Below are 13,364 nucleotides of genomic sequence, written 5' to 3'. Positions count from 1 at the left end.
ATAGAGAACAAAAAAACAGTAACTTTTTATACTGGAATCGTTCTCCTCTATTACATAAAAGGGATCATATAGTGTATTTTAAAGAGGTACTTTACCCTCCCGTGTTATTTTTTTCCTTCTCCTCTTATCCGGTTTCCTGGGTTAACCCCAAAAAACACTTGTCCAATGTTGTCCTGAAATTCAATGAAGGCCCCATGCATTGGGTTGTACATGCGCTGTGTGCTTTAGATTTATTTGAAGCCTTCTGGGATGTGTGAAATGAGTATCACATTAGACTTCAGGCAGCTGGGGACGTCTTTTCCGCCCTTGTGAGAAAAAGGTGACCCCATTTAAAAAAAAATGGCATAGGATTTATTGAAAGGAGAGGAGGCAGGAACAATATTGTTTAAAAGAGGGGAAAAACGCCTGTAAGACAGTGGCATAATGTGCTAGTATGCATCACATACTAGCCCATTATGAAATACTTACCTTGGAACGAAGCTCTCTCTCCAGCACCGTGCTGTCACCACTGAGAGGGCTGATATCTTCCCCCGGCCTTTCGTGTTCTGGCTGTGCGATTGGCCGGAGCCGCGATGACATCACTCCCACACATGTGCACAGGAGCCCTCGGTTCCGGCACGAAGCTCTGAAGTTCCAGCAAGGTATGCCAGACCTTCATAGCGCATGTGCTGGTGATGTCACTGGCTGCACCCAGGGTGAATATCTTCTAAATGGTGCTCGTTTAGGAGATATTCATTTTACCTACATGTAATGCCGGCCATACACGGTTCGAATTTTGAAAGAATTTTCTTTCGAAAATCGTATCTAAGAATTTTCGTATGAATTTCACACCATTAGTGGGCTGCAGCAACAGCCGATTTTCGTGCGGAAATAAAATTTGAGGAATCGGACATGTTGGAAATTTTTAGAAAAACAAACGATTTTCTAATCAATGATGGGAGAATCGTGCGAGAAACGTAATAAGAAAAGAAAATGTACGGAGATAAAAGAAAATTTACAGAGAGAAAAGAAGATTCCCAGCCAAGAAAATTCTTTTCTGTAGCAACATGAGGTGAAATTGAAGGCTTGGTCGGCCGAATTTCGAAAATCAATGGTGGCATCATCGGATCACAGAAAAATATAATTTTCTGATTTTGAAAAGAAAATTTGTTCGAAATTCGACCGTGTATGGCCTGCATAAGTCTTATTACAGGTAAAAATCACAAAGCGGGCTTTAATACTGCTTTAAATAATTAAAAGGGATAGAAGGTCTGCTGTAAGTGATCACATATTATTTATTATATATTTAGTATGATTATTATTGATATATTATTATTATTTATATAATAATATTATTACAGTCATTATTCCAATGTATACCTTAAAAGTAGGTTTTGATATAACCCTTTACATCCTTGCTCTGTTAAAAGTATTGATCATTTTGTTAGTCACTAGAGGGAGATCTCAGTTGCTCAGTGCAGTTACTCTATATTTTATATATATATTAATATATATATTATATCTATATTTTTAATTATCTCACTTAACAGCTGTTGAGATTAGATATTAATGGCATGTGGACTGCACTGTTTTTAGTGAGTCAGACAGCTTATAGCAAGGGTCTCAAACTGGCGGCCCTCCAGCTGTTGCAAAACTACAAGTCCCACGATGCATTGCAAGGCTGACATTTACAAGCATGACTCCCACAGGCAGAGGCATGATGGGACTTGTAGTTCCGCAACAGCTGGAGGGCCACCAGTTGGAGATCCCTGGCTCATAGGTTGTCATTTTGTAAAGGAGCGGTAAACAAAAAAAACGTTCTGTAATGGTGCGAAGCAGGAAGCTGAAGTTGCATATGTAATAAGCAAAAAAGGCAGCCCCATGTACATATATAATTACAAGATGCTTAAAGCAAAAGGGGTGTAAACCTAAACACTTTGTATTATTTGCATAAAGCTGATCAAATTTCTATATACAGTATGTCTTAATGGAAAGACTGTACACATTACTTTGAATTCCTCCAGGTCTTATCCATGTGGGTGATGAATTAAGGGAAGTCAACGGAATAAGTGTAGAGGATAAAAAGCCAGAAGAAATAATCCATATTTTGGTAAGAAGAATTTTATTTATGGTCTGTGTTGCTTAATTACCATGCTATAAAGCTGTTTGAACTCAGCTTGTGATCCTGGTCCATAAAAGCCACCTTTATTTCCATAGTCACATACTTCAAGATATATCCTCTGACTTTATGCTGGTTTGCAGCTTTCATGGTGGCTCAGAGTGTTGAGCACCTGTCACCTGTCACCTGTCACCTTTCTGACTTTGAGTAACTTATTGAAACTGAAACATCAGCAAAATGGCTTTCCACAATAGACAGTCAAAGTTTACCCTTCAAGCAAAAGACGAAATCTGGTTAGTCTGGGCAGCAGCTACACGTCTGAGTGATTTTTTTTTTTTAAATCGGGGCCCAAACCTGCACAGAATTCCATAACACTGGGGGTGGAAATGTGTCTTACTATTTTTATTTTATTTTTATTTTTTTTGTTTGATCTGAAGGGGACATGTAAGACAGACCAGTCCCTGTCAGGACAGTAGAGAGCCGATTTATACCAAGTAATTATTTCTTAACAATAGTATATTTGTATATACAAAAATTTAGTATGTGTGTCTATGTATCAGTATAACTGTTCTTATCTTATCTTTTAAAGGCACAGTCTCAAGGTGCAATAACATTTAAAATCATACCAACTGTCAAGGAGGAATTGCCAAATAATGAGGGAAAGGTAATCTTGTGATCTTTTAAAAAAAATATTATTTTCATATGCTATGGTACCCATAGTCTGTAACATTTCTTTAAGGTCCCCACACACATTTCAATCCAGTCGTTAAAGATCCAATCTTTTTATCATTCAAATTGAACCTAATATAAGTGAAACCAGTGGTTGTTTATCTCTTTTAATGTACCATATTTATTGGCGTATAACACGCACCCCAAGTTTAGGACGGAATTTTAACCACTTTCAGACCGGACCAATTTGCTGGTCAAAGACCAGACCACTTTTTGCGATTCGGCACTGCGTCGCTTTAACTGACAATTGCGCGGTCGTGCGACGTGGCTCCCAAACAAAATTGACGTCCTTTTTTTCCCACAAATAGAGCTTTCTTTTGGTGGTATTTGATCACCCCTGCGGTTTTTATTTTTTGCGCTATAAACAAAAATAGAGCGACAATTTTGAAAAAAACGCATTATTTTTTACTTTTTGTTATAATAAATATCCCCCAAAAATATATAAAAAAACATTTTTTTCCCTCAATTTAGGCCGATACGTATTCTTCTACATATTTTTGGTAAAAAAAATCGCAATAAGCGATTATTGATTGGTTTTTGCGCAAAAGTTATAGCGTTTACAAAATAGGGATAGTTTTATAGCATTTTTATTAATAATTTTTTATTATTTTTTTTTTTACTAGTAATGGCGGCGATCTGCGATTTTTATTGTGACTGCGACATTGTGGGGGACCCATCGGACATTTTTGACACATTTTTGGGACCATTGTCATTTATACAGTAATCACTGCTATATAAATGCAGTGATTCCTGTGTAAATGACACTGGCAGTGAAAGGGTTAACCTGTGGGTGGCAGTGTAGGGGTTAAGTGTTCCTAGGGGTGTGTTACTAACTGTGGGGGGGTTGGGCTTTCATTTAGTGTACACTGATCTCTGCTCCAATCACATGGAGCAGAGATCAGCGACACTAGTTGCTAGGCAGAATGGGAAAATGTTGTTTATACAGCATTTCCTCCATTCGGCCGCTCCGTGAGACGATCGCGGGGATGCCCGCGGCGATCGAGTCCACGGGTCCCGCGACCGGACTCACGGGGGTCCCGACCAGCGCAGGAGCGCGCCGCCGGCGGCGCGCTCCCGATGGCACGGCGGCAACGAATATTGGACGTACATGTACGCCAATATGCCTGCCCGTGCCATGCTGTCGACGTACATCGTCGTGCGCTGGTCGGGAAGTGGTTAAGGAAAAAAACTTTTAGGAGGGAAGTTTAAGGAAAAAAACTTACATTTAAATGTCCATCAATGCAGCCTTATCAGTGTCCATCTGCAGCCATGCCCAGCCTCATTGCAGGTTGGTTATTTAAAATTGGCGCCGCCGAGATACACAGAGCCAGATGTCCTGTGTATTTTAGCTCATCTTTGCTCTTCTCGGCTCCTCTTAGCTCCTCTCGCAGTCCTGCCCAGTCCCGCCCCCTGGCCCGGCTCCTATGATGGACATAACACAGGTCCAATGGCATGACTGCGAGCGGAGCCAAGCCTGGCCGAGTACACTCGCTCCGCTCTGCTCACAATCAGCGGGGATCAGCATATAACACGCACCCACAATTTTCCCCTGATTTTAAGGGGAAAAAAGTGCATGTTCTATGCCGATAAATACTGTATTTCTTAAAGGCTGGGTTGAAACTATTTTTCTAGATTTCTGTATGGTTCTATCACATACAGTGTATATAAAAAAGTCTATACACCGCTGTTAAAATGTCAGGCTTCTGTGATGAAAAAAAATGAGACAAAGAGAAGTCATTTCAGAACTTTTTCCACCTTTAATGTGACCTATAAAATGTACAACTCAATTGAAACACAAACTGAAATCTTTTTGGGGGGAGTAAAAATAAAACAACTAAAATAATGTGGTTGCATAATTGTGCACACATTCTTATAACTGGGGGTATGGCTGTCAGAATTAAGCAAACACATTAAAACCCATTAAACAGAAGTCATTACACACCTGCCATGATTTAAAGTGCTTCTGATTAACCCCTAATAAAGTTCAGCTGTTCTAGTAGGTCTTTCCTGACATTTTCTTAGTCGCATCCTACAGAAAAAGCCATGGCCCGCAGAGAGCTTCCAAAGCATCAGAGGGATCTCATTGTTAAAAGTTATCAGTCAGGAGAAGGGTACAAGAGAATTTCCAAAGCATGAGATATATCATATGTAGCACCGTATTGTTTAAGCAGGGTGACTATTAAATGTATCTGCCAAGTGATAGTTGCCTTGGCTAATTGTCAGGTGGTCAATTGATTTCACCGTAACTCTGAAATTGCTGCAATTCTCTCATCCATCGCTAGGTGGTTGGGTACCTGGTGACATTAGACAAGACAAGGGCATTGTAAGGACAGACTCAAATGAATGGGGTGTCTCAGCCAATGGGTAGGGATTTTCTTGGATCCCTTGGTCTACTGGAAGAGCCTACTTATCTGGGTGGAGTCAGTTGATCGGGGTTCTGTGCCACCTAGAGGGCTGTCTGAGTGGACGTGAGTTGTAATGCCCCGGGTTGCTAGGCCATAAGTCTTGGGCCTATCCCGGGAACATTTGGCTGCTAGACTGTCTGAGGGCGTATTCAGAAGCAAGAGAGCAGAGTAGGGTTGGGGACTGCAGCTTGCAGTTCAACTAGAAGCAACGGTTCGGCTGAGGTGCAGGTGCCAAGTAAGGGTCCCAGCCAGTGGAGGTGACGCTTGTGGAGCATTATTGTGTGCCAAGCCAGGGACCAAGCAGGCCAGTGGGGTGACACTTGAGGAGTATCTGTGAGTGCCAAGCCAGGGACCCAGCAGGAAAGTGGGGGTGACGCTTGAGGAAGATACTGAGTGAGAAAATTGGAAGAGCTCAGGAGATCCAGTGGCATTTGGATCTGTTAGTCTAATGAAAGACTGGGCGCTCATTAGTGAAGTTCTACAATAGGAGATTGTAGAAGAAGTTTGTTTCAACCGTTGTTAGAAACTGTTACAAGATTGTTGCCATAGGAGACACCCACTATGCCTTGTAACCCACTCTACACAGAAGGATGTCGACTGTCCCTAACTCTGGAGGTCACTATTAGGCCTTAAGAGGCCCGGGACTTTGCTACACACAAAAAAAAATATTTACAATATGAGTTAAAGTAAATAGTAACGCTGACTTAATAAACACTATCAATCAATAAACCCACTGACAGGTGATAGTGATTGAAAACGAATACATTAGTAAACGATGAAAAAAGTTATAATAACAAAGTCTGTGATTAAACAGTCCATAAATGAGACTATGAAAATGTCTCAAACGGAAGATAAAATGATCCTGATCTAAAAATCTTCATAGCTTTCCCCACACCATGTGCAATCAGTGTTTCCACTGCCTTTTGGTTATGCACTCACCAAACAGCGATGCCTTGCAATCTCATGCTCAGCATATAGCATCATCCCTTAAAGGGTTAAACATCCAACGATATCCAGACGTGACACCCGATATCGTGTACTCTTATAACTGGTCAGAATTTTCTAGGACAGTTTCCGATTCTTGGGCTTCCTCTACCAACTCCCTCCTGGCTGACGGCCAACTCCTCCCCTCTCCTACAGGAACATTGAAGGAGTTGCAGGAATATCTGGTAAGTACTGGCTGTGTGGTACATGTGACAACAATCTCCCATATTCTTCATATGTCTGCGCTATGGGATAGAGTGGCAAGCCCGGCAAAATTTTGCAAAAACACCTCTCCCAAAAGCATGTGGAAAAATGTGTTATGGTCTGATGAAACCAAGGTTGAACTTTTTGGTCATGATTCCAAAAGATATGTTTGGTGCAAAAACAATACTGCACGTCACCAAAAGAACACCATACTCACAGTAAAGCATGGTGGTGGCATCATCATGCTTTGGGGCTGTTTTTCTTCAGCTGGAACAGGGGTTTTAGTCAAGGTAGAGGGAATTATGAACAGTTCCAAATATCAGTCAATATTGGCACAAAACCTTCAGGCTTCTGCTAGAAAGCTGAACATGAAGAAGAACTTCACCTTTCAGCATGACAATGACCCAAAGCATACATCCAAATCATGAAAGGAATGGCTTCGCCAGAAGCAGATTAACGTTATGGAATGGCACAGCCAGTGACCTGACCCGAATCCGATTGAAAATCTGTGGGGTGATCTGAAGATGGATGTGCATAGGAGATACCCTCGCAATCTGACAGCTTTTTAGTGTTTCTTGCAAAGAAGAGTGGGAAAATGTTGCCAAGACAAGATGTGCCATGCTGATAGACTCATACCCAAAAAGACTGAGTGCTGTAATAAAATCAAAAGGTGCTTCAACAAAGCATTAGTTTAAAGAGGAAGTAAACCCTGATGAGTTTACTTCCTCTTTTTTTCCCTGCAAAGGTAAAGCATAATGGACTACTATGCATCGCATAGTAGTCCATTATGTGTCACTTACCTGACACAGGAGCCAGCGAAGTCGCCGCTGTCCCCTGTAGTCCGCCGCATCCATCTTGCTGGTGGCGTCTCGCAGCTCCGCCGCTGTCATTCGGCGAAGCCGCGATGACGGCACTCCCGCGCATGCGCAAGGGAGTCGACAAATGCGGCAGCTCCATTCTTGGAACTGCCGCGCTCAGTGCGCCTGCGCGCCGATGTCTACGGCGCATGCGCCGTAGACAGCGGTGCCCGTTTTCGGGCAAATATCTCCTAAACCATATAGGTTTAGGAGATATTGCTTGGACCTACAGGTAAGCCTTAATCTAGGCTTACCTGTAGGTCAAAGTGGTTTGTAAGGGTTTACAACCACTTTAAGGGTGTGCACACTTATGCAACCATATTATTTTATTTTTTACCTTTACTTCCCTCCACCTTGCAGATTTCAGCTTGTTGTTCAACTGAGGTGTACAGATTATAGTCCACATTAAAGGTGGAACAAGTTCTGAAAGATTTATCTTTGTCTCATTTTTTTATATCACAGAAACCTGACATTTTAACAGGGGTGTGTGGACTTTTATATCCACTGTATAATATAGTACTATATATTATATAGTTTTCTTTTAAATTAAATTCACAGTAAATTCACAGAGATCTCCAAAAACACATCCCCGGGTTGGATGTACCACACTCAATATCAGTAATGCTGAATATTTGGAGTTCTCAAGACATGAATCGTGATCACAATATATGAAAATTCCATATTTTTTACAATCCATAAAACTCGTATTTTGCAGCGTGCATTGCTCCCTCTTCAGGGAAACTACATACACAAGACTTTTATGCTAGATCACCAAGCTTCTCCATATTTTATTGGGCTATTTGACTTTGGCTACGCTGGAGACACCTTCTGGACCCACATGTTACATTGTATCTCAGCCCATCACCTCTCTACACTTTGGTATTACCTTGAAAAGCCTCAATATCTTGATATGCAGCAGACATCCTTAGTGCAGTGCTCAGTGTTTTGGCAACCTCTTGTCATTACCAAACACTATTACGTTGGGCATGTTTTTTTTTTGGGTGGGGGTGGGGGGGATACAGCACCAAACACATTAGTTATGTGTAATGGCATGCAGTGTGCTGATTCTGGTAAAATCATCCCTGTGTTGTCTACTTCACAGCAGCTGAATACTGCCCTAAGAGACTGCCCCCCCCCCCCCCTTAGTGTGTTAAGGTTAACAGCTGCCGCTGCTACTGAGAAAAGTTGCACTGTTCACTCACTGTCTTCTCTGCCATTTGTATTACATGTATTACTACACTCCCAGGATGCATTGTGTTCTGTGAATGGGCAGAGGACAACCTGTCATTCAACTGCTCCTCTTTTCACAGAATGGGAATCATTGTTGGGAGAGATGTAATACAAGTTTTGTAAATAGAGACAGACCTAACCAAAAAAAAAGAGACAGACGTAACCACTCTCCCACCAGACCCCATAGGGCAGTGCTTGGTGTCTTGAACAACCTGTTGTCTTGCACAAAGCTATTGCAGTAGGACACTCTCTAACTATATGCAAGTACAAAATTTGCTATAAAATATTCCTGTTTTAAGAGAATGTATCTGTTTTCATCACAAATCTCATATTAGACCTTGTGACATTGCTGGGTCCCTGTGATTCTATGCAACGCAGGCACATCATGGTTGATGAGAGAAGCCATGGGGTGCTGTACATTGCTTTTTGAAAATATCAGAGTCATAGCATTGTGCCTCTGTATTCCACTCAAAAGATCTTGGTCACAAAGAAAATAGTAGGCTGGCACTTGAGAGGAGTTATGCAGATATCAAAATGCCTTTATGGTCTTGTGTCAGTCTGGAGGAGTAGACATTCCTCAACAGACTACATTGGAATGCAGCTCACCCTAGTTAATGCTTACATGTAAGGTTTTATTTAGGTCCATGATTAAAAGAATTGAAAGCCAAAAAATGGAAGGAACAGGCCTGGGACAGTAGGGCTGGGGAGGAAAGGACAGTTAGTTAATGCGGATTGAGCCTCCATGCGAATGAGGTCTAATTCAGATAAATACATTTCAGTTGCATCAAAACAAGAGATATTTAGACCCCTTTCACACCACACCGCAACTTGCGTCGGCGGTAAAACGCCGCTATTTTTAGCGGCGTTTTACCGCCGGATTTGCGGCGCATTTCGGCCGTTAGCAGGTCGCTTTTACCCCCGCTAGCGGCCGCGAAAGTGTTAAAACCGCCGGCAATATGCCGCAACAGCAGCGTTTTGCCGGGGGCATTACAGCGCTGGTCTTTATGGTCTTGTGTCAGTCTGGAGGAGTAGACATTCCTCAACAGACTACATTGGAATGCAGCTCACCCTAGTTAATGCTTACATGTAAGGTTTTATTTAGGTCCATGATTAAAAGAATTGAAAGCCAAAAAATGGAAGGAACAGGCCTGGGACAGTAGGACTGGGGAGGAAAGGACAGTTAGTTAATGCGGATTGAGCCTCCATGCGAATGAGGTCTAATTCAGATAAATATATTTCAGTTGCATCAAAACAAGAGATATTTAGACCCCTTTCACACCACACCGCAACTTGCGTCGGCGGTAAAACGCCGCTATTTTTAGCGGCGTTTTACCGCCGGATTTGCGGCGCATTTCGGCCGCTAGCGGGGCGCTTTTACTCCCCGCTAGCGGCCGCGAAAGGGTTAAAACCGCCGGCAATACGCCGCAATAGCAGCGTTTTGCCGGTGGCATTACAGCGCTGCCCCATTGATTTCAATGGGCAGCAGCGGTGGAGGAGCGGTAAACACACCGCTCCTTCACCGCTCCAAAGAAGCTGCTGGCAGGATTTTTTTCTGACGTCCTGCCAGCGCACCGCTGTAGTGTGAAAGCCCTCGGGGCTTTCACACTACACACAATGGTGCAGCTTCTTTAGGGCGTTTTGCAGGCGCTATTTCTAACGCTATAGCGCCTGCAAAACGCCCTGGTGTGAAAGGGGTCTTAAAGTCTTGCACTTTGTTTTCGTAAGAAAGTGGTCACAGCCTAATTCAGAAATCCTGTCCTCTGTATCCTTTCGCTTAATGGGGATGCAGTGATCTATCTGCAGAGGTCCAGCACACCCCCTGCTACAGCTTTTCTGATTGCAGAACCAATGGTCTGAAGACCTCTCTCCAAATCTTCATTCCAGTTATTCCCATAGTTGCTCTGTAGGGTTTATGTCAGGGTTCTTTGTAGAGTTTCTCATGAATCCATGTCTTTATGGAGCTGGTCTTGTGCACAGGGCACAGTCATGCTGAAACAGACAAGAACCTTACCCAAACTGTTGCCACAAGGTTGGACGCCCATAATTAGCAGCCATGCCTTTTTTATGCTTTAGAATAAACAGTGTCCTTCATTGGAAACACATTTAATTCAAAGAACAATACTGTATGTAATGAGACTTTCAGGACTCCTCCAATGAGCACATATACACTTGAAACATCTTTTAAAATGCAAACAACATGTCTTTATTTTATCCATTTTAAAAACAATTATTAATTAAAAGCATTTTTTTTTTACAAAATGTATCAAATCTGCCACTTGTCTTCCATTTGGGAAACAAAGGATTTTTTGGAGCACGGAGATCTTCCCAGATAATACAGTGTGGGTCGTCGCGACAAAGCCGCTGCATCAGGACCTCAAATCTCTCATGCAAATATCACTGCTCACTACAATAACATAGAAAAGAGTAAATATGTTTTCCCATAGTTGAATATTCTAATGACATCAGAGAGAATGCAAACAATAGAGCATGCACTGTGTAGAGCAATGATCATACATGCATTTATTGGTAACACAAACTATAAAGAGGAACGGAGAGAAAGTAGACCAAAAAGAGGGGGGGGGGAGGGGTGGACAAAGAGAAAAAAGTAAAAGAACAGGAAAGGTAGTAAAGATGGGAGTGGAAAAAGGGGGCAAATTAAGGAAAAGGGGGGAAAAAATGAAAGGCGGAAAAAAAATGATTTGTATACCTCAAAGATAAAATAAAGACATGTTTGTATTTTAAAAGATGTTTCAGTTGTACTCATTGGAGGGGTACTGAAAGTCCCATTACAAATAGTATTGTTCTTTGAATTAAATTAATTTAGGGATGAGACCCTCCAATGACAATAGTAGGGATCTGGTACCACTCCCATGTACTTTATGCCGTGTACACACGACCGGACTTTTTTAGCAGACTAGGGTCCAACGGACTTCCGCCTGAATTCCGGTGGACTTTCTGAACGAACGGTCTTGCCCACACATGACTGGACTTTCCGGCAGACTAGGTCCGCTAGACTTCCCGGCGAAGTTCCGACTGAGTTCCGCAGACTTCCAAATGAATGGACCTGCCCACACATGGACTAAAGTCCGTTCATTTTGAACGTGATGAGTTATGACGGGACTAGAAAAGGAAGTCAATCTCAGATTGACACCTTGCGAGCCCCGTCGCCAGGTATGAATTTTAAGGGGAACCCCCTACGCCAAAAGAACGGTGTGGGGGTCCTCCCAAAATCCATACCAGACCCTTACCTGAGCACGCAGCCCAGCTGGTCAGGAAAGGGGGTGGGCATACCAGACCTAAGGGCCTGGTATGCCCCTGGAGGGGCATTCCCCCTCGCGCTGGCTGCAATAGGAAAATGTGTTTTTCCTATTGCAGCCATCGCAAGATGTACAGTACCCTGTCGCCGAGAACCAGCATGATCCTATCATGTTCTTAACCATTTTTACAGGCAGGTGCTGTAGCTGCCCACGCGTTGTATTTGGTCCGTCGGACTAGCATACAGACAAACGGGTTTCCCGCTAGGAGCTGGGTCCAGCGGGAAAATTTAAAACATGTTCTATTTCTAAAGTCCGTCGGATTTTTGGCAAGGAAAGGTCCAATGGAGCCCACACATGATCGAATAGTCCGGATTCATTCCGTCAGACCTTTGCTGTCAAAAAGTCTGGTCGTGTATATGCGGCATAATACTTTTATTCATTGGAAACACCTGAATTTAGTAGTTTGAGGGGTGTCCACATGCTTAAGGTCTTGTAATGTACAATATGTCCCTAATCTCCCAATGCGGCAATCTAAAGGATCATTCTACTTTTTTCTGTGCATGATTGTAGGAAATCTAATGACACAGGAGAGATTGCAGAAGGGTACAGGACATTAGAAGAGGTCAGATTAGCACATTGTTTTCCTCTTAACCCTGCTCCAAATATCACCACTGGGAGTCATCCCTTAAGTTACATACAGTATATCATAGACATAATAGTATAGGGCATCAGGTTTTTTTCTGCTTACTTTATGAATACTATGCACTGTTATCTTCTCTTGCAGATGTTTGTTAAAGCGCTCTTTGACTACTATCCTAATGAGGATAAAGCAATTCCTTGTAGAGAAGCCGGGCTCGCGTTCAGAAAGGGAGATGTACTTCAGATCATGAGCCAGGATGATGCAACTTGGTGGCAGGCCAAACATGAAGGTGATGCCAATCCCAGAGCTGGATTGATCCCTTCCAAACAATTCCAAGAGAGGTTAGCTCTGCTACTCCTTCCTTTCACTCTACCTCACTAGTTCTTCCTCTTCTTTTCTCTCTCCCTCTCCTTTTCTCCCTTCCTTACCATTTTTTTCTTTACTTTTCTCTCTCTTATTCTAATACTCCCCCTCTTTCATGCCTATTTTGTGCTCCCTGTCCTCTTCTTCTGCCCCCCCCCCCCCCCCCCCCGCTCTCTATCTTTTCCTCTCTCTCCCCATCCCTCTTTCCCTTCTCATGTTCTCTGTCGCTCTTTCTTCTTCTCTGTTCCTCAGCACTGTTTCTCTTTTCCTCCTATCCTTTTCTCTCTGCTTTTTTTTCTGCTTTCTATTTCTTTGTCTTTTCCATTCTTCCTTTTTCTCATTCTGTCAGTTTGTGTCTGCCCTTGCCTCTTCTTTTTTTCTCCATCAATTCTTTTTCTCTTTCTTACTGATGCTTCCTCACTCTGCACCCTACTTTCTTTACGACCCCCTCTCTCTTTTTCCTACTCCCGTTCTCTTCTGTGTTTTTTTTTCCTTTGTGTCTCTCTCCTATTTCTCATTGTTTCTCTCTCTCTCCTTTCTTTTTCTCTTTCTTTTTCTTTCTTTCTTTCTTTCTTTCTTTCTTTCTTTCTTTCTTTC

At 42.6% G+C, this 13,364-nt stretch overlaps 1 protein-coding gene across 3 annotated transcripts in view; it reads left to right on the top strand.

The window, feature by feature from the left end:
* MPP7 (MAGUK p55 scaffold protein 7) overlaps positions 1–13,364 on the top strand; it is a 682,552-nt gene that overhangs the window by 469,014 nt on the left and 200,174 nt on the right. For all 3 annotated transcript variants that reach the window (XM_077491041.1, XM_077491039.1, XM_077491040.1), the window contains 3 exons: positions 2,004–2,089; positions 2,688–2,762; positions 12,549–12,745. In XM_077491041.1, coding sequence (XP_077347167.1) covers positions 2,004–2,089; positions 2,688–2,762; positions 12,549–12,745 — 358 coding nt within the window. The remainder of the gene's footprint in view (positions 1–2,003; positions 2,090–2,687; positions 2,763–12,548; positions 12,746–13,364) is intronic.

Source organism: Lithobates pipiens, unplaced genomic scaffold (assembly GCF_037356315.1).
Source record: "Lithobates pipiens isolate NorthernLeopardFrog02 unplaced genomic scaffold, aLitPip1_a1.2 Scaffold_19, whole genome shotgun sequence".
NCBI lineage: Eukaryota > Metazoa > Chordata > Amphibia > Anura > Ranidae > Lithobates > Lithobates pipiens.
The sequence above is the reverse complement of the archived record's forward strand: the minus strand, read 5'-3'. Positions and strand labels throughout refer to the sequence as shown.